Source organism: Ranitomeya imitator, chromosome 1 (genome assembly GCF_032444005.1).
Source record: "Ranitomeya imitator isolate aRanImi1 chromosome 1, aRanImi1.pri, whole genome shotgun sequence".
Classification (NCBI taxonomy): Eukaryota; Metazoa; Chordata; class Amphibia; order Anura; family Dendrobatidae; genus Ranitomeya; species Ranitomeya imitator.
In genome coordinates, this window is record NC_091282.1 from 522,392,565 (window position 1) to 522,414,035 (window position 21,471).

The 21,471-nt window shown below is 45.7% G+C and overlaps 1 protein-coding gene across 1 annotated transcript in view; it reads left to right on the forward strand.

Moving 5' to 3' along the window:
* Positions 1–6,623: 6,623 nt before the first annotated feature.
* The window catches only part of ANP32B (acidic nuclear phosphoprotein 32 family member B), an 82,592-nt gene continuing 67,744 nt past the window's right edge, over positions 6,624–21,471 (forward strand). Inside the window, exon 1 of the mRNA XM_069766875.1 lies at positions 6,624–7,040. Coding sequence (XP_069622976.1) covers positions 6,987–7,040 — 54 coding nt within the window. The 5' untranslated portion in view covers positions 6,624–6,986. The remainder of the gene's footprint in view (positions 7,041–21,471) is intronic.

The window sequence follows — 21,471 nt, forward strand, 5'->3', positions numbered from 1 at the left end:
TCGCCTCTACCGTATGTTGCAGAGCCGATTGAGTTGTGCCAGCTTCTAGTCTACTATGGAGACTATTGAAGCATGGCAAAAGTAAAAAAAAAAAAAAAAGTGCTTAAAAACATTAAACAAAAATAAAAGTTCAAATCACCCCTCTTCGCCACATTGAAAATAAAACAAAAATAAAATCAAACATACACATATTTGGTATCGCCGCATTCAGAATTGCCCAATCAATAAAAAAAGGATTAACCTGATCGCTAAACGGGATGGCGAGAAGAAGTCAAAACGCCAGAATTAGGTTTTTTTGGTCGCCGCAACATTGCATTAAAATGCAATAACAGGCGATCAAAAGATCGCATCAGCACCAAAATGATATCATTAAAAATGTCTGCTCGGTAAGCAAAAAATAAGCCCTCACTCTACCCGAGATCTCAAAAAATGGAGACACTACAGGTATCGGAAAATGGCGCAATTTTCTTTTTTTTATAGCAAGTTTGGAATTTTTTTTCACCACTCAGGTAAAAAAAAGAACCTAGAAATGTTTGGTATCTATGAACTCGCAAAACACAAGAAAAAGAATGCCCATATATAGGGAACATCCAAATTAAACACTCAATTTATTATGAAAAAAAACATGACACTTTAAGAACATTTAAAACAGTTCTGAAAATCCACAAAGGCCATGTCCAATAATATGGATCATGGACATCTCCTTACTACCAAAAATATGCTCGATGCTGTGTACATGGACTTAACAATAAATGTTAAATACAGGAAAAAATATCAATAAGAGCAGCCCCCATCTATTCACAGTACCATATAAAATATATGGTGGAAAAGGGTATATATATGCATATATATATGAAAAAGCCAAACAAAAAACAAGTGTGGGATTGTACTTTTTTTTTGCAATGTCACTGCATTTGGAATTTTTTCACGGCTGCGTGACAGTCACAACGCATGCATGGAGAGCATGGTGAAGTCACAACGCTACACGTGTTGGGTTGTTACAGGAGCCGGTATCTATGCCTGTACTTGTGGACTGCACTTTATATTTGTTGCTCTATAAGCCTATCTAGCTGGGATATATTCCTGGCTGGTATATAAATTCATAATTGACAGGGCAGTATTGATTGTAATAGGGAGCTCTATGATTTACATGGTATTTTGTGGGGATCTATATTTAATAGTCTAGGGTTGATTGAAAATATGAAAACCCTGAAGATTGTTAGATATGTTGTATGTTTATCTACATTGACCACGCTTTGTTTGGTGTTTTTCCTTGACTAAATGTGAGGAGCCTTTACCAAGAGTTGCAGTTTTAGATATCAATATTGATGTTATTTATAATTATTGTATTCTTTATTCCTACTGCATTGTATTTGGTGCCAACCCTTAATAATCCTATGTACCCAACACTGGTAACAGCTTGTAATCTGCCCTGTACATGTGTGTGTCTCACATCAGTCATTTCTAAGGCTGGTTTCACACGTCAGTGGCTCTGGTACGTGAGGTGACAGTTTCCTCACGTACCGGAGACACTGACACACGTAGACACATTGAAATCAATGTGTCACTGCACATGTCAGCGTGTGTTCACGAACCATGTGTCCGTGTGCAAAACACGGAGACATGTCAGTGTTCGTGGGAGCGCACGGATTACACGGACCCATTAAAGTCAATGGGTCCGTGTAAAACACGTACCGCACACGGACGCTGTCCGTGTGCCGTGCAGGAGACAGCGCTACTGTAAGCGCTGTCCCCCCCACCCCCACGTGGTGCTGAAGCCGCCATTCATATCTTCTTTCCAGCAGCATTCGCTGGCTAGAAGATATGAAAAATTCTTTTTTTTGTTTTTTTCCGTGTTTAAAATAAAGATCCCTGTCCCCACCCCCTGTGCGCCCCCCGCTGTTACTAAAATACTCACCCGGCTCCCTCGCAGCGTCCTGTCCTCGCCGCACCTTCTCCTGTATGAGCGGTCACGTGGGGCCGCCCATTACAGTCATGAATATGCGGCTCCCCCTCCCATAGGGGTGGAGCCGCATATTCATGACTGTAATGGGCGGCACCACGTGACCGCTCATACAGGAGGTGCGGCGAGGACAGGACGCTGCGAGGGAGCCGGGTATTTTAGTAACAGCGGGGGGGCGCACAGGGGGTGGGGACATGGATCTTTATTTTAAACACGGAAAAAAACAAAAAAAAGGATTTTTCATATCTTCTAGCCAGCGAACGCTGCTGGAAAGAAGATATGAATGGCGGCTTCAGCACCAGATGCAGGGGACAGCGCTTACTTGTAGCGCTGTCTCCTGCACGGTCCATGTGGTACCCAGTTGGCACACGGGCGGCACACAGCTGCCGCACGTGTGCCACTGATGTTCACGGTAAGCACTTGGACACACGGACACGGATAATTCCGGTACCGATTTATCCGGTACCGGAATTATCTGGACATGTGAAACTGGCCTAAAACTGCGGAGATAAATTAGTTATATGTAGAAGTGCTGGTATAGCGCGAAACAGCTGTTGTCTTTCCCTGCTCACTTCCACTATGTCCGTACTCCCCCGAGCCGTGAACACGCTACTATGGATTGTGTATCTCCAATAAAGGATTGAACCACGCCATCTGGTGAGTGCTGCCGCATTTTTTTCTTCGTTGTATTCATATAAATTAGTTATATACTCCATCTCTAGTATTCTAGGCAAAACCGTAGCTCCTGCTGCTTGTATTATTTCTTTGGATTTTGTTTTTAAAAAACTTTTTTTGTGGTTTAGTGTGTACCAATAAAATTTGTTAATTTATATGGTGATCCCTGCTTGTGTATGCCTTTCTGTCTGTTGGTACAGCCGCGACATATGCAGATGCGGTGCCGAACAGCTGATTATCAGGAGCGCTCCAGGTATCCAAGTTAACGAGGCAGCTATTCGGGAAGCATTATAGCTATTCAGATAAGCACTTATCTGAAGCTATTTGATCAAGACTATTTATGTCTCATTACATCTGAAGTAGATGTAACACAGAATTTTAGAAAACGATACCAACAGTAAAGTATGGTGGTGGTAGTGTGATGGTCTGGGGCTGTTTTGCTGCTTCAGGACCTGGAAGATTTGCTGTGGTAAATAGAACCATGAATTCTGCTGTCTACCAAAAAATCCTGCAGAATGTCCGTCCATCTGTTCGTGACCTCAAGATGAAGCGCACTTGGGTTATGCAGCAGGACAATGACCCAAAACACACCAGTTAGTCTACCCCTGAATGGATTAAGAAAAACAAAATTAACAAGTCCTTACCTTAATCCGATTGAGATGCTGAGGCATCTATAATATAACACTGGGAGCGGCACTCTGTCCGAAGCCTTTATAGACTGCGCAGGCGCGACGCTCCTAGCGTTACATTATAGCCAGTGTCAGAAAAAAAATGGCGCCGGAAAGCGCCGACTGCCGGGGGACATTTATGAACCGTAACCCGGACGTGGGGACACGGTGTACATGATCCCGCCCTGATGATGCTGTGGCAGTTCATGCCACAGCAATTTTTTACTTACGCCACCTGATTCCGGCCCATGAATGTCCCCCTGCTCCTGGAATCGGCGCCTGCGCAGTCCGCGCTTTCCGCCACCATTTTCTTGGTCCTCCTGCTCCCGGAATCGGCGCCTGCGAAGTCCGCGCTTTTCGGCGCCATTTTCTTGGATACTGCAGTGTGTCTTCAAGAAAATGGCACCGGAAAGCGCGGACTGCGCAGGCGCCGACTCCGGGAGCAGGGGGTATTTAGGAGCCGGAAACAGGGGGCGTGTGCACACGATCCCGCCCTCATTACGCTGTGGCACTTCATGCCACAGCTATTTCTTACTTAGGCACCCTGACTCCGGGGTATGAATGTCCCCCTGCTCTCGGAATCGGCGCCTGCGCAGTCCGCGCTTTCCGGCGCCATTATCTTGGATACTGCAGTGTGTCTTCAAGAAAATGGCGCTGGAAAGCGCAGACGCCGATTCCGGGAGCAGCAGTCCGCAAGCCAGAGGACCTGGAAGATGGAGCGGCGCGCAGCCTGGAACAGGACAGGTCAATATTGCAAGTGTCGGGGGCCTGAGCAAGCGGCGACTCCGGCACCTGACCTCCACAGCGCGCCGGTGTCCCCGCCTGCTCAGGCCCCCCAGCACTCGGCACCCAGCGAAGATAGGTATGTTATTTTTTTTTATATATCGTAGCAGCATACGGGGCATATAATACTATGGAGCATCTTATGGGGGCCATCAACCATAATAGGGCAGCATACGGGGCATATACCATGCAGCATGTTATGGGGGCCATGAACCATAATGGAGCAGCCTATGAGGCATATACTATGGAGCATCTTATGGGGGCCATCAACCATAATGGAGCAGCATACGGGGCATATACTATGGAGCATCTTATGGGGGCCATCAACCATAATGGAGCAGCATGAGGCATATACTATGGAGCATCTTATGGGGGCCATCAACCATAATGGAGCAGCATATGAGGCGTATACTATGGAGCATCTTATGGGGGCCATCAACCATAATGCAGCAACATATGAGGCATATACTATGGGGCATCTTATGGGGGCCATCAACCATAATGCAGCAGCATATGAGGCATATACTATGGAGCATCTTATGGGGGCCATCAACCATAATGGAGCAGCATATGAGGCATATACTATGGAGCATCTTATGGGGGGCCATCAACCTTTATGGAGCAGCGTATGGGGCATATGGATGGGAGCAGCAAATTACAGAACGGTGGGGCAGGATGGGAGCAGCACGACAGGATGGGGGCGCAAGATGGTAGCAGCACATGACAAGATTAGGACGCAGGATGGAAGCAACACATACCAGGATGGAGACCATATACCAATATAAATGCTCGCCACCCGGGCATAGAACGGGTTCAATAGCTAGTGACCTTATAACGGCAGTTCATGCTCGGAAATCCTCCAATGCGGCTGAATTACAACAATTCTCCAAAGATGAGTGGGCCAAAATTCCTCCAGAGCTTTGTAAAAGACTCATTGCCAGTTATTTTCATACGCTTGAAGTTGTTGCTGCTAAAGGTGGCCCAACCAGCATTAGGTTTAGGGGGAAATCACTTTTTCACACAGGGCCCTGTAGGTTTGGATTTTTTTTCCATTAATAATAAAGACCTGCATTTTGTGTTTACTTGTGTTATCTGTGTCTAATATTTAAATTTGTTTGGTGATCTGTAACATTTCAGTGTGCCATACATGAAAAAGAATAGGAAATAAGGAAGGGGCAAACACTTTTTCACAGAACTGTAAATGACACATGGGACATATGAATAGTATTAAGGTCATTTATTTTCACATTTTGGGCATGTTCACACATTGCATTTTTGCATACAATATGCATGTTTTTGTCACTTTTTTTACTTGTGTTTTTCACTCAATTGAATGGGTGAAGCGTGCTGCAAAAACACTAAATTGACATGCTGCATCATGGTAAAAAATAAGGAAGGGCTCAAAATACACCTCAAAAAAGAAAAAAAAAGCATATGCATGAGAGTTCAGAAATCTTATTGATTATGCTGGTATTGTAAAAACAATGTGTATTTTGCTAAAAAAAAAAAAAAAAAAACATGCAAGAAAAAAGTCACATGTGATCATACGATTACACACTGCACTCTCAATTATTAACACTCAGGGATCTTCATATGTGAAAATGAATATAAATAATTACCATTCTGTATCCTGGCGAGAAAAAGCCACTCAGACACAAGACAATACCAAATGACTCATTATTACTACACACACAGAGAAAATTACAGTGCATAAATGTACGGTAAATATTTTATAAGGTTTTTATTATTTTAATGTATATGTTTGAAGTTGCTCAGAAACAGTTAAAGCGACATACCACAGAAACCAATTTCTTATATCACATACCTATTTCTTATATGATTGGGAAGTGATCATTCTTGATATTCAACGTGAATTTGTCAATTATAGTCTTTTTTTTTTGTCTGCCCCCAAAAACTGCGTAAACATACCATTATGAAACGGATACAAGACTTGCTGACATGTCCTTCATCTAATATACTATCAATATTGTACAGTTGACACCTCCCAGCAAGCCTTTTTGTAGATAGCAGGGGCCACTTGTGACAGCTCTGGGGACCCTTTCCATCCCCATTTTTTTTTTTTTCATTTAAAAATAATGCAAACACGAACATCAGTATATTAGGGAAGCTGCTGATAATGTCATGTTCTGATGTTTTAGGAGGGTCTGATAGATGATGATTACTATTACACAGCCATGGTGATGGCAATGATATCACTGGTAAACAGAAGAAATGCTGGCTGATCATCCCATGATCCTAACTGAGCAATCATTACCTGCTTTACTAAACTTCTCGTAGAGCCATAGATTTATTATACAGCGCTCATTTACACCTACAAAAACTTGAAATTGCAAGGCATGGTCTCTGAGCCACTCCTTTCAGCCTCCTCTGGTCTCGGTGCTGGGGCTTGTAGGGGCAATCATCTCATGATCTAGCTATGAAGATCAGATGAAAGAGAGGAGGAGACCCTTCTAGAAATGCCATGTCTTCCTCGTTGTAGCTTTCCTTTTAAGCAAGCCTGTTTTTTTTTTCCTGGTGTCGCTTTCTGCTGCAGCATTTGCTTGCTCCGCCTGCAGTACCTCGCTGTAACCACGAGAGGCAGTGGTGCCATCGGGTTTTTTTTTCCCTCCATGGTTTCTCCTCCTCGCTCTTGTGAGGAACTTGGCGTTAGGTCTCGGCAGCTTCCACACGTTTCTTCCTATACAGAGAGCGCTCGGATTCTCTGCCTCCATTAAAGACACCTCGAACTGCTCTTTTTGCTGTGCAGCCTCCCAACCCCCTCCCTGTGAAACTTTTATTTCTCGGCTGGATCATCTAGAAAAGCCAGCCAGGACGGGGGGAGACAGATCTAGCACAGAGCCATAGACGAGAGCGAGGGACGAACGAAAAGCGAGAAGATGGACATGAAAAAGCGAATTCACCTGGAGCTGAGGAACAGGACGCCGACTGATGTAAGCAGCTTTCTCTTCCTCCGTGCATCCCTCACTTCAGGAACTCTGTCATGGCACCTGGCCACATTACCCCGCCGCCTCCACTGGCCATGCTAAACTTTGGGAGTCCCCTGTATAGCTATAGCCAGGACGGTGCTCGGGCAGTGAGGGAAGGAGATGGACGTAGCTAGACATTCAAAGTTTGCAGTTCCTCTATTGTTTGTTTTCTTCCACTCCCTTCACACCCTCTTTAGCTGCCATGTTGTGGCGTTACCTGACGGGCCCTTCTAGAAATAAGTGTTACTAGTGGCGAGGAGGGGATGAAATGCGTGTCTCCCCCCGGTTGCGGCACTTTATGGCGGAGTTGTGAGGAGACGTTAGTCAGGGACACGCAGGGTGACGGTCACACCGGGCGGACGGAAAGTCTGACTGGAAAGTTGCCGCCGACGGCCAAATCTAGAAATGCCGTCACGTGACTCCAGCACAATACCGTGAGGTAAATGTGGCAGAAGCGTGTGCCCTCTGTGGGGAAGTTCCCAGCGCCTGGCAGGTCCACGTCCTCACCGTCCGCCCCTGTGCCGGTGCAGTTACCGTCTGTGTGATAGAACAGGCGAAAATACACGGGGCGACATGTTCCCCTCCTCCTCAGCGAGTCGGGCGGGAAAGCGCAGCAGAGCAGAGGGGGAGGAGAAATGGAGGCGCTAAATCCCACGGACAGAGAAATAAATACATGAACCGTCAGTCAGTATGGAGGCTCCATCCCCGCCGCGCTGTTACTCTGGGCTATGTCCGGTTATCCAGCACCTCCTCAGCCCGGCAGTGTCAGAGGAGCAGTCGCCATGTTGTCCTCTTGTCTTCCTCCTCACTCCCGCTCTCCATGTTGTGTGTGTCGTGCTGTCGGTGCGCTCCTTCTGTGGTGACAGCTGCAGTGCCCGCCTTCCAGCCTCCATTTTGCCCTGCTCGCCGTCTGTGAATGTGTCCCCGGCATGGCGCTGCCTGGTTTCCCTCTCTGCGCCTTTGTCTGCTCTCCCTTGTTACAGGCAGTCTGTCGGCACAACATGACTGTGCAAACCAAGCCCAGGCGGTGGAATGGGTCTCCTCCATGCACTGTGTGGCTGGTCTCACGCCCTGTGAGCCCAGTTCTTGAATGTTTCACTCCTTCTACCCCAGTGTGATAATGTGTGTCTGTTCCATTGCCTGTAGATCATGGCAGCAGTGTGAAGGCTGGCAGGAGATGCAAATCGCACCCAGTGCCATCCATTACTCCATGGCAGGTCACTGTGCCATCCTTATTATGTGCATGATACTACTCTCATCAGCAGGAGCCGTTCTGCTATAAGCACTGGGGCCAGGGCTGTGCCATATCAGGGGCTCATCATCAGCACTGTACCATGCCAGCGCATCACATAGGTGAAGGGACTTGGTCAAGGTCGCGTGGATTACTACAAATGACAAATTGTGACGTGCCTGAGCTGGTCGTTCCAATGACCGACTGTTGGAAATAATATTGATGAGTTATGTTTCCATCATTAAGAATTAGTGAGGGCAAACTTGTGTAGAAGTAAATGTATCACATAAAAGCAGGGTCGGGCAGTTAACCCCTTCATGACCTTGGGATTTTTCCGTGTTCGTTTTTCACTCCCCTCCTTCCCAGAGCCATAACTTTTTTTATTTTTTTGTCAATATGGCCATGTGAGGGCTTATTTTTTTGCGGGACGAGTTGTACTTTTGAACGACATTGTTGGTTTTACCATGTCGTGTACGGGAAAAAATTCCAAGTGCCCCCCCAAAGAAATTCATGAATAGCTGGTCTTTGGATATTCTGCCTCACAAAAATCGGAGTAAAAAGCGATCAAAAAATGTCACGTGCCTGAAAATGATACCAATAAAAGCGCCAACTCGTCCCGCAAAAAACAAGACCTCGCATGACTCTGTGGACCAAAATATGTAAAAATTATAGTTCTCAAAATGTGCAGACGCAAAAACTATTTTTTACACTTATAGTGTGTGACGGCTGCCAATCATAAAAATCCGCTAAAATACCCGCTATAAATAGTAAATCAAACCCTCCTTCATCACCCCCTTAGGGAAAAATTAATAAAATTTAAAAAAATGTATTTATTTCCATTTTCCTATTAGGGTTAGGGTTGGGCTACAGTTAGGATTTGGAATGCATTTACAGTTGGGATTATGGTTAGGGGTGTGGTTGGGATTAGGGTTAGGGGTGTGTTTGGATTAGGGTTTCAGTTATAATTGGGGGTTTCCACTGTTTCGGCACATCAGGGGCTCTCCAAACGCAACATGGCGTCTGATCTCAATTCCAGCCAATTCTGCGTTGAAAAAGTAAAACCATGCTCCTTCCGAGCTCTCCTGTGTGCCCAAACAGGGGTTTACCCCAACATATGGGGTGTCAGCCTACTCAGGACAAATTGGATAACAACTTTTGGGGTCCAATTTCTCTTGTTACCTTGGGAAAATAAATATTTGGGGGGCTAAAAAAACATTTTTTTGGCAAAAAAGCGCTGTCCCCCCAGCTTGTGGTGCTGAAACCCCATTCATTTCTTCTCTCCAGAGAAGGGGTGGAGCCGCATATTCATCACTTTAATAAGCGGCATCACGTGACCGCTCATACAGGAAGAGCTGCAACGCTGGAGGAAGCATCGAGGGAACCGGATAAGTATTTAAATGCCAGTGGGTGAGCGCACAGGGGGAGGGAGGGGGGAGATTACCAGGAACTTTATTTTCACAACAAAAAAATTAAAAAAAATGATTTTTCATTCCTTCGCTCCAATGAACGCTGCTGGGAAGAAGGAATTAATTCTGGATTCGGCACCCAAAGCAGGGGACAGCGCTTAACTCTAACACTGTCTCCTGCACGGTGTGTGTGGTACCCAGTCGGCACACGGCTGCCGCACGTGTGCCACACTGATGTGCCATGTGAGCACACGGACACGGATAACTCCGGTACCGGAATTATCTGGACGTGTGGGACAGGCCTAAACTGTAGTGAAACACGTGGGGGTTCAAAGTTCTCACAACACATCTAGATAAGTTCCTTGGGGGGTCTAGTTACCAATATGGGCTCACTTGCCTTGTGGGGGTTTCTTCTGTTTAGGTACATTAGGGGCTCTGCAAACGCAATGTGACGCCTGCAGACCATTCCATCTAAGTCTGTATTCCAAATGGCGCTCCTTCCCTTCCGAGCTCTGCCATACGTCCAAATGGTGGTTCCCGCCCACATATGGGGTATCAGCGTACTCAGGACAATTTGGACAACAAGTTTTAGGGTCCAATTTCTCCTGTTACCCTTGGGAAAATACAAAACTGGGGGCTAAAAAATAATTTTTGTGGAAATTTTTTATTTATAAATGTTGGTTCCAAAATTGTGCTGATGTAAAGTAGACATGTGGGAAATGTTACTTATTAAGTATTTTGTGTGACATATGTCTGTGATTTAAGGGCATAAAAATTCAAAGTTGGAAAATTGTGAAAACATTTTTTTCACAAATAAACGCAGGTAATATCAAATAAATGTTACTACCATCATGAAGTACAATATGTCACAAGAAAACAGTGTCAGAATCACCGGGATCCATTGAAGCGTTCCAGAGTTATAACCTCATAAAGGGACAGTTGTCCGAATTGTAAAAATTGGCCCGGTCATTAACATGCAAACCACCCTTGGGGCTTAAGGGGTTAAACATTTTTTTTTACTTTTGCCATGCTTCAATAGCCTCCATGGGAGGCTAGAAGCTGGCACAACTTGATCGGCTCAGCTACATAGGAGCGATCATCGGATCAGAGCGTTTGACAGCGGCATTTAACTAGTTAATAGCGGCGGGTGAACCGCGATTTCACCCGCTGCTATTGCGGGCAGATGTCAGCTGTTCAAAACAACTGACATGTCCCGGCTTTGATGCGGGCTCACCGCTGCAGCCCGCATCAAAGCAGGAGATCTGACCTTGGATGTACTATCCTGTCCGAGGTCAGAAAGAGGTTAAGCACATGAGACTGTGACTGTTGTGGAGGACTGAACCAATAGGCTGAGATTAATCCTCATTATTATAATATATCTCTTATTGATTATTCAGCAGATTAAAGTCTGTTGACTTGCTGCTAATGCGATAGGTCTTATTGTAATATGTATATGGAATTTACTTTTTATAAATTATATTGCTTCTAAGTGTAAGTCCACATTCACATGTTAAAGGGAATCTGTCACCCCCAAAATCGAAGGTGAGTTAAGCCCACCCGTATCAGGGGCTTATCTACAGCATTTTGTAATGCTGTAGATAAGCCCCCGATGTATCCTGAAAGATGAGAAAAAGAGGTTAGATTATACGCACCCAGGGGCGGTTCTGGTCCGATGGGCGTCGCGGTCCGGGACCTCCCATCTTCTTACGATGACATCCTCTTCTTGTCGTCTTGTCTTTACGCTGCGGCTCCGGTGCAGGCGTACTTTGTCTGCCCTGTTGAGGGCAGAGTAAAGTACTGCAGTGCGCTGGCGCCGGGAAAGGTCAGAGAGGCCCGGCGCCTGCACACTGCAGTACTTTGCTCTGCCCTCAACAGGGCAGACAAAGTACGCTGGAGCCGCAGCGTGAATACAAGAAGAGGACGTCATCGTAAGAAGATGGGAGGCCCCAGACCGGACCGCCCCTGGGTGAGTATAATCTAACCTCTTTTTCTCATCTTTCAGGATACATCGGGGCTTATCTACAGCATTACAGAATGCTGTAGATAAGCCCCTGATGCTGGTGGGCTTACCTCACCTTCGATTTTGGGGGTGACAGGTTCCCTTTAAGTATTTGGTCGGTATTTTATCTCAGTATCTCTAAGCCAAAATCAGGAGTGGGGCAGTCAGAGGAAAAGTATAAGCACGTGTACCGCCAAATTCTCAACATGTAAACATGACCTATTAGTCTCACCCATATCTCCCTACACACAGTATTATGGATCTCACAGCTCCCCAAACACAGTTTGATGGTCCTACATATTCCCCCAACGAGTAAATGACTAAATACTTCGCTTCTAACCCCTGTTCCCCCTGGGTGTTGCATCGGTCTTTGCTGCGTGCAGACTGAGGCTCCACTCAGCAGGCGCTATCTTTTGGCATTGCATCTGTTGCACTGAGTCTCAGTCACACAGTCAGAATGGTAGAAGCGGGAGCTGACAGATCCATGCTCCACCAATCGTGTCCACTGATATCGGTCATCTTGACTATGTAGATACTGGAGCAATCAAGATGGCGGGTGGGGGATGGTCGTGTGGTTTGTTTCCAGTCCTTTTGCTGTCACCGGACCAGAACAGCCAAAAGGCCAGATGTGGCCTCTTGGTCATGCTTTGCCTGTCTTAAAGACCTCTAAAGTAAAAAAAAAATGCAATTATAATTAGAGTTAAGCGAATTTGCTCAGGTTCCCTCTTATTCGGCAAGCTATAGCGCTTGCTGCATAAGCTGCAGAGGAAACCCGACTGTGTGACAGTCACGACACATTCATGCAGAGCCCAACAAACATGCATGTGATGTGACTGTCACACAGCCACAACACATGCAGCTGCGGCGTCAATCAGCTGGAGCGATCCAGGAAGCCGGGTTCCCTCTGCAGCTTATTAGGCAAGCGCTATAGTTTGCCGAATAAAAAATTAACCCGAGCAAATTCTCTCATCTCTAATTATAACAACCCAGCCTGACATTCAAATTAGCAAAATTTCTTGCATGGATGCAAAGTTTTGAAACCTGTGACAATGACATGGCAAGGAACTGAAATAATAAGAAGTTCCCTATTTTGGATTGGCAATAATCAGTACGGCATTGGACATTTTTGATGTCATAATGAAGTCGCACAACATCCCGGCACAGATTTGGGTAAAAACTGAGGAGGGAAAAGAACTCTGTTGCTTATTACAGAGTACCTGAGATTTATCAGCCTCAATCATGGAAACAGAAGTGTGTGCCATCATAATCTTGCCATTTATTATCTTTATAACCCTAGTTATAACTGATAGACAATAGAAAGGGTGTGTAGAGATGCTATAACTGTCTCATGTGTCTTGATTTCTGCTGGGAGGACTGCATCAGGTGAGTAAAGATGGCCATATACATTACTTTATTGTCAGCCAAACCAAACATATTTGGCAGGACCAGCTAATCCTCTCATTAAGGTACCTTCACACATAACGATATTGTTAACGATATCGTTGCTTTTTGTGACGTAGCAACGATATCGTTAATAAAATCGTTATGTGTGACAGCGACCAACGATCAGGCCCCTGCTGGGAGATCGTTGGTCGCTGAAGAAAGTCCAGAACTTTATTTCGTCGCTGGATCTCCCGTGGACATCGCTGGATCGGCGTGTGTGACACCGATCCAGCGATGTCTTCACTGGTAACCAGGGTAAACATCGGGTAACTAAGCGCAGGGCCGCGCTTAGTAACCCGATGTTTACCCTGGTTACCATCCTAAAAGTAAAAAAAAACAAACAGTACATACTTACCTACCGCTGTCTGTCCCCGGCGCTCTGCTCTGCACTCCTCCTGCACTGGCTGTGAGCGTTGGTCAGCCGGAAAGCAGAGCGGTAACGTCACCGCTCTGCTTTCCGGCCGCTGTGCTCACAGCCAGTACAGGAGGAGTGCAGAGCACAGCGCTGGAGGACAGACAGCGGTAGGTAAGTATGTACTGTTTGTTTTTTTTTACTTTTAGGATGGTAACCAGGGTAAACATCGGGTTACTAAGCGCGGCCCTGCGCTTAGTTACCCGATGTTTACCCTGGTTACCGGCATCGTTGGTCGCTGGAGAGCTGTCTGTGTGACAGCTCTCCAGCGACCAAACAGCGACGCTGCAGCGATCCGGATCGTTGTCGGTATCGCTGCAGCGTCGCTTAATGTGAAGGGGCCTTTAGTACAGGAGGCTTATCTAATCCCACACCAACCTTGAAGTCCCTCTTAGTACCTGGAATAACTGCTCCTCCTTGAATGAAATCTTGCACTTGCGCTGTTGATAAGAAAGTTGGCACATGAGTGATTCTCTGTGCATCCACCTATAAGATAAATCAATCGAAGGTAGAGGTTGGTGTTACCCGGCACGGTTGATGTGCCTACCATGGTCATGATATTCCCATATTCCCATCAGAATGCGCAGCACTTAGCATTATGTTATGAGTAGGGTTGAGCGAAACGGATCGGACAAATTCAAAAATCGCCGACTTTCGGCAAAGGCGGGTTTCATGAAACCCGACCGATAATAGTGTGGGATCGGCCATGAGGTCGGCGATCTTCGTGCCAAAGTCGCGTTTTGTATGACGTGTTCAGTGCCATTTTTCAGCCAATCAAGGAGGACGCAGAGTGTGGGCAGCGTGATGACATAGGTCTCGGTCCCCACCACCTTAGAGAAGGGCATGACAGTGATTGGCTTGCTTTCTGCGGCGTCACAGGGGCTATAAAGGGGGGTGCACGCCGACCGCCATCTTCTGCCGATCGTAGCATAGGGAGAGGTTGCCGCAGCTTCATCAGAAGAAGGGATATAGTTAGGGAGGGAAGATTAAGCCCCGAAACTGCTTGTGCTGTAGCGAATTCCACTGTCCAACACCACCATTTGTTTGCAGGGACAGTGGAGGCTATATTTTTGTGCATCAGCTCTGTAGCTTTTTAGGCTGCCTTATAAGACTCCCTGAAAGCTGCGTTGCTGGTTGCACGCCGCTGTGCAAACCAACTGCTTTTTTAAAAGCAAAAATCCTGTTGCTCCTTTCTGCACTGTTATCTTGTTTATTTGTCCACACATATACCCCCCCCCCCCCCCCAAAAAAAAAGTGAGATTCAAATTATCACAAAGTGGATATATTTCAGTCCTGTTAGTTTGCGGTATATCAGCCAGCCACTTTCTGCCACTTACATTGTGGTGTTTTATGCACAGGGCCTGATTTTTTTTTTGTTCAGTCTCCCCTCCCCCCCCCCCCCCAAAAAAAAGGGAGATTTAAAATCTCAACACGTTTATATACACCTACCTTGTTTTACAGTACCATATAACTGTTGTTATTTTGGTTAGATTTTCCAAAAAATGAGGAAGTCCGGTGGAAGAGGCCGTGGGCGATGGTTGCCAGCTGGTATTGATGGTGGTGGTGCATCTGGTGGTAGTGGCAAAAGCACAATAGCACCTAAGGCTGGAGGTGATGAGCCAGCATCATCGTCTGGCTACACAAGGCCTCGAAGGTTCCTTTATCTGAGAGTAGGAAAACGGCTTTTAAAGCCGGAGCAGTAGGAAAAAGTTTTGGCTTTCCTTGCTGACTCAGCCTCTAGCTCTTTCGCCTCCTCTTCAGAAAGTTCCAAATACAAAAGCAGCGAGTCGTCAGTGGATGCTCCCGGTCAGGAATAAGATGTTTCCTTGTGTCCTTCACCCAAACAAAAAGTGAAGGATGCATCAGGTGACACTACAGGTTACTCCATGGAGCTCTTTACACATACCGTGCCTGGGTTAGAACGGGAAATTAACTGCCCATTATGAATCGGACATGGAGTGCACTGATGCACAGCCACAGCTAGATTATAATGCTGTTCCATTGACTCAGATCACTACATTGCCCTCGCAGTGTACTGAGCCAGAATCTGACCCTGATGAGACTATGGTGCCCCGTCCCGAACGCTATAACATCTTACACATTGTGACACAGAGGAAGGTGCACATGACATTGAAGAGGAGGTGATAGATGACCCAGTTGTTGACCCAGATTGGCAGCCATTGGGGGAAGAGGGTGCCGCTGCCAGTAGCTCAGAAGCGGAGGAGGATGATCCGCAGCAGCCATCTACATCGCAACAGCTGTCATCTGGCAGGCCCGTATCAGGCCAAAAACATTTGTCAAAAACAAAAAACAGTTTTAGGGCAGCGTGGCCATCCGGTGAACGTAGCACAGCGTGCAATGCCTGAAAAGGTATTCCATAGTAGGAAGAGTGCAGTGTGGCAATTTTTTAACCAAGATCCGAATGATCAGTCAAAGTTATCTGTAAGAAATGCTCAAAGACCTTTAGCAGAGGGAAGAATCTTCAAAATTTAAATAAACGTGCATGCTTAGACATTTAAAGGGACTCTGTCACCCCCTCCAGCCATTAGAAAAGAGCCACCTTGTGCAGCAGTACTTCTGCATTCTGACAAGGTGGCTCTTTTAGTTATTGGTGCAGTCAAAGCAGAAATAAAGCGTTTTATAATTTCGCAAAAATACCTGGCTTTAGTCGTGGAGGCAAGTCTTAACCCCCCTGCTGCACACGCCATACAGCCGACACTCAAGGCATCTTCGGCGCCGGGCGCCGCCCCCTCCGCGCTGTTATCAAATGAAATCCGGCGCCTGCGCTTTTTTGTTTTGCCTGGGGCAGGCGCAGTGAGCGCTGCCCGTCTGACCTCAGATGCAGTCTCGCAGACTGCGCCTGTGCGGCCACCCAGCTTGTGAATCCCAGCCCCGCAGTGTGTTATGCATTATGTGTTTAAAAGAAAATGTTCCTGTGCTGAGATGACTTTATGAATGTGCCCCTGCTGTGTACTGTGTGTAATGTCTGTGTCTGATCATACCACATCTCCTGGGCAGGAGAGGAAGCAAAAAAAAGTAAACATACGTTACTGCATGGAATCGCGAGTAACTTTTTTTAAAATCGGGCAGAGAAATATTTTAGCTCACAGAATCAGCTGTGATCCCCTGCTGCAATATCTACAGGTGCTTCTCACAAAATTAGAATATCCTCAAAAAGATAATTTAGTTCAGTTCTTCAATACAGAAAGTGAAACTGGTATATTATAGAGTAATTAAAAACAGTATGATCTATTTCAAGTGTTTATTTCTGTTAATGTTGATGATTATGGCCTTCAGTCAATGTAAACCCAAAATCATTATCTCAGTAAATTAGAACACTTTATAACACCGGCTTGAAAATTATTTTAAAATCCGAAATGTTGGCCTACTGAAATGTATGTTCAGTAAATGCACTCAATACTTGGCTGCGATAGGCAGCTGACACTCGGCCGCGCTCCCCCCGTGAGCGCGGCCGATCGCCCTGAACGTACTATTCCATCCTTGGGAATTTAGGCCCACCCCACATGGACGGAATAGTACGTCCAATGACAGAAAGGGGTTAAAGAGGTGTTTTTTAGGTCTTTTTTTGTTAAATACATGTATTTGGAGCTAAAAATCATTTTTGCAAATCAGAGGGAAGCTCAGAAAAAGATAAGAGTATGTTCCCACAGTCCGTAAACTCTGCGGGTTGTAACGCTGCGTACTTCCGCAGCGGCCAGTTGTTACAGCATAGTGGATGGGAGTCAAGAAATCCCACCTCCTTTATGCATGCGCAGACGCCTCCGGCATCCCTGTGGAGATGGACATGTGGCACTTCTTTCCAAACCACAGCATGTCTATTTATCTTGCGGAGGGACTCAATCTCCTCAAGGTAAATATCACCAGTCCAATGTATTGGGCGCTGTCATTCCGCACGGTTCAATGAACACATGCGGAATCACTTGCATTCAAAGCTGGCAGCGCTTTGGACAGAGCGGACATGTGCTGCGTCCAAAGCGCTGCTGATTACTGACCATGGGGACGTAGCCTAAGGCCGGCATCACACTGGCGTTTAAAACGGCCGAGTGCAATGCGATAAAAAATTGCATTGCACTCGGACCAATGTTAACATATGGGGCCGCTCCCAGCAGCCGACTTTTTGTCGGCCGTTTTTCTCGGTCAGAGACAATCGCAGCATGTTGCGATTGTCTCGGACCGAGGAAAACTCTCGGCTCACTCGCACCCATATAAGCCTATGGGTGCGAGTGAGACAGCGCACACCACTCGGATATCATCCGAGTGATGTGCACTATAAGCAGACCCCAGCAATGGAGGAGATGGAGAAATTCATTGCTCCGATCCTCCCCATGCGAGAGAATCGGAGCACAGACGCATGACACTCGGCTCCTGCTCTGCAGTGAGCAGGAGCCGAGGGTCATTAGCATATCGCATCCGATGCTCTCGCGTCGGATGCAATATGCCAGTGTGACGCCGGCCTAAGAGTTGCAAATGCCCCATCAGACCATAACAGTGGATTCTCAATTTAACTCATTCTGCAGCTAGCAATAGGCAATGTCACACAGGCAGTTAAAAGCAAACAATTTTTAATGAAAAGCAATTTAAATTTTTTTTTAAGCCTAAAATGCTTGCATTTAAGTATACACATATATAAAAAAAAAAATTCCCGAGTGGACAATCCCTTTTAAGGCTGTGTGCACACGTTCAGGATTTTCCACATTTTTTCGCTATAAAAATGCGATAAAACCGCGAAAAAAAAATGCATACATTAAGCATCCTATTATTAGAATGCAATCCGCAATTTTTGTGCTCATGTTGCGTTTTTTTTCCCTAAAAGATGAGAAAAAGACGTTAGATTATACTCACCCAGGGGCGTTCCCGCTGTTGGTCCGAGTTCGGCGCCTCCCATCTTCATCAGATGACGTCCTCTTCTGGTCTTCACGCTGTGGCTCTGGTGCAGGCGTACTTTGTCTGCCCTGTTGAGGGCAGAGCAAAGTACTGCAGTGCGCAGGTGCCGGGAAAGGTCAGAGAGGTCCGGCGCCTGCGCACTGCAGTAATTTGCTCTGCCATCAACAGGGCAGATAAAGTACGCCTGCGCTGGAGCCGCAGAGTGAAGACAAGAAGAGGACGTCATCTGATGAAGATGGGAGGCGACGGACCAACAGCGGGAACGCCCCTGGGTGAGAATAATCTAACGTCTTTTTCTCGTCTTTTAGGATACATCAGGGGCTTATCTACAGCATTTCAGAATGCTGTAGCTAAGCCCCTGATGCCGGTGGGCTTACCTCACCCGCGATTTTGGGGGTGACTGGTTCCCTTTAAGTGTATTCACATCATGGCACCTCACTGCATTGTCTTTTATTATTGTGATGCTTATTTTTTGTTGTTAAACCTATAAAAAACAGAAAAGAAAAAATTTCCAAATAAGAAACTGATGAATAAAAAACCAACTTCAGCTCCGAATAAGAAACTGAACGAATAAGAAACGATCTTCATCCTCGTCAGTCTGCAAACTATTCTAGGAAAATCTGCGCTCCAGGAGGCAAATAGCGCTCCGTTCCTTCCGAGTCTCTCCGTACGGCTAAGTAGTACTGTACAGCTATATATGGGGTATTTCCACGTTCAGTAGAAACTGTGGGACAAATTTTGGTGCCATTTTTACCCACTTCATGCGTGAAAATATAAAATCTGGGGCTAAAAGAAAATTTTGGTGGTAAAAATGTAGTTATTTTTTTCTTCACTGCTCAATGGTATAAAATTCTGTGACAACCATGGTGTCAACATGATCACTGCACCCCTAGATGAATTCATTGAGAGGTGTAGTTTGTAAAATGGAGTGTTCTGCTGTTCTGGCACCTCATGGGTCATGGGCCCTGCAAACCATAAGGCCGGCGTCACACTGGTGTATTGCATCCGATGCGAGAGCATCGGATGCAATATGCTAATGACCCTCGGCTCCTGCTCGCAGCAGAGCAGGAGCCGAGTGTCATGCGTCTGTGCTCCGATTCTCTCGCACAGGGAGGATCGGAGCACAGCTGCGGAGGAGGCGGAGAAATTAATTTCTCCATCTCCTCCATTGCTGGGGTCCGCTTATAGCGCACATCACTCGGATGTTATCCGAGTGGTGTGCGCTGTCTCACTCGCACCCATAGGCTTATATGTGTGCGAGTGAGCTGAGAGTTTTCCTCGGTCCGAGACAATCGCATGCTGCGATTGTCTCGGACCGAGGAAAACGGCCGACAAAAAGTCGGCTGCTGGGAGCTGCCCCATAAGTTATCATTGGTCCGAGTGCAATGCGATTTTTTTTTTTTTTTTTTTTTTTTTTTTTTTTTATCCCCTTCATGACCCAGCCTATTTTGACCTTAAAGACCTTGCCGTTTTTTGCAATTCTGACCAGTGTCCCTTTATGAGGTAATAACTCAGGAACGCTTCAACGGATCCTAGCGGTTCTGAGATTGTTTTTTCGTGACATATTGGGCTTCATGTTAGTGGTAAATTTAGGTCAATAAATTCTGCGTTTATTTGTGATAAAAACGGAAATTTGGCGAAAATTTTGAAAATTTCGCAATTTTCACACTTTGAATTTTTATTCTGTTAAACCAGAGAGTTATGTGACACAAAATAGTTAATAAATAACATTTCCCACATGTTTACTTTACATCAGCACAATTTTGGAAACAACATTTTTTTTTGCTAGGAAGTTATAAGGGTTAAAATTTGACCAGCGATTTCTCATTTTTACAACGTAATTTACAAAACCATTTTTTTAGGGACCACCTCACATTTGAAGTCAGTTTGAGGGGTCTATATGGCTGAAAATACCCAAAAGTGACACCATTCTAAAAACTGCACCCCTCAAGGTACTCAAAACCACATTCCAGAAGTTTATTAACCCTTCAGGTGCTTCACAGCAGCAGAAGCAACATGGAAGGAAAAAATGAACATTTAACTTTTTAGTCACAAAAATTATCTTTTAGCAACAATTTTTTTATTTTCCCAATGGTAAAAGGAGAAACTGAACCACGTAAGTTGTTGTCCAATTTGTCCTGAGTACGCTGATACCTCATATGTGGGGGTAAACCACTGTTTGGGCGCACGGCAGGGCTTGGAAGGGAAGGAGCGCCATTTGACTTTTTGAATCAAAAATTGGCTCCACTCTTTAGCGGACACCATGTCACGTTTGGAGAGCCCCCGTGTGCCTAAAAATTGGAGCTCCCCCACAAGTGACCCCATTTTGGAAACTAGACGCCCCAGGGAACTTATCTAGATGCATAGTGAGCACTTTGAACCCCCAGGTGCTTCATAAATTGATCCGTAAAAATGAAAAAGTACTTTTTTTTCACAAAAAAATTCTTTTAGCCTCAATTTTTTCATTTTCACATGGGCAACAGGATAAAATGGATCCTAAAATTTGTTGGGCAATTTCTCCTGAGTACACTGATACCTCATATGTGGGGGTAAACCACTGTTTGGGCACATGGTAAGGCTCGGAAGGGAAGGAGCGCCATTTGACTTTTTGAATGAAAAATTATCTCCATCGTTAGCGGACACCATGTCGCGTTTGGATAGCTCCTGTGTGCCTAAACATTGGAGCTCCCCCACAAGTGACCCCATTTTGGAAACTAGACCCCCCAAGGAACTTATCTAGATGCATATTGAGCACTTTAAACCCCCAGGTGCTTCACAGAAGTTTATAACGCAGAGCCATGAAAATAAAAAAAAAAAATTATTTTCTCAAAAATGATTTTTTAGCCTGCAATTTCCTATTTTGCCAAGGGTAATAGGAGAAATTGGACCCCAAAAGTTGTTGTCCAGTTTCTCCTGAGTACGCTGATACCCCATATGTGGGGGTGAACCACTGTTTGGGCACATGCCGGGGCTCCGAAGTGAAGTAGTGACGTTTTGAA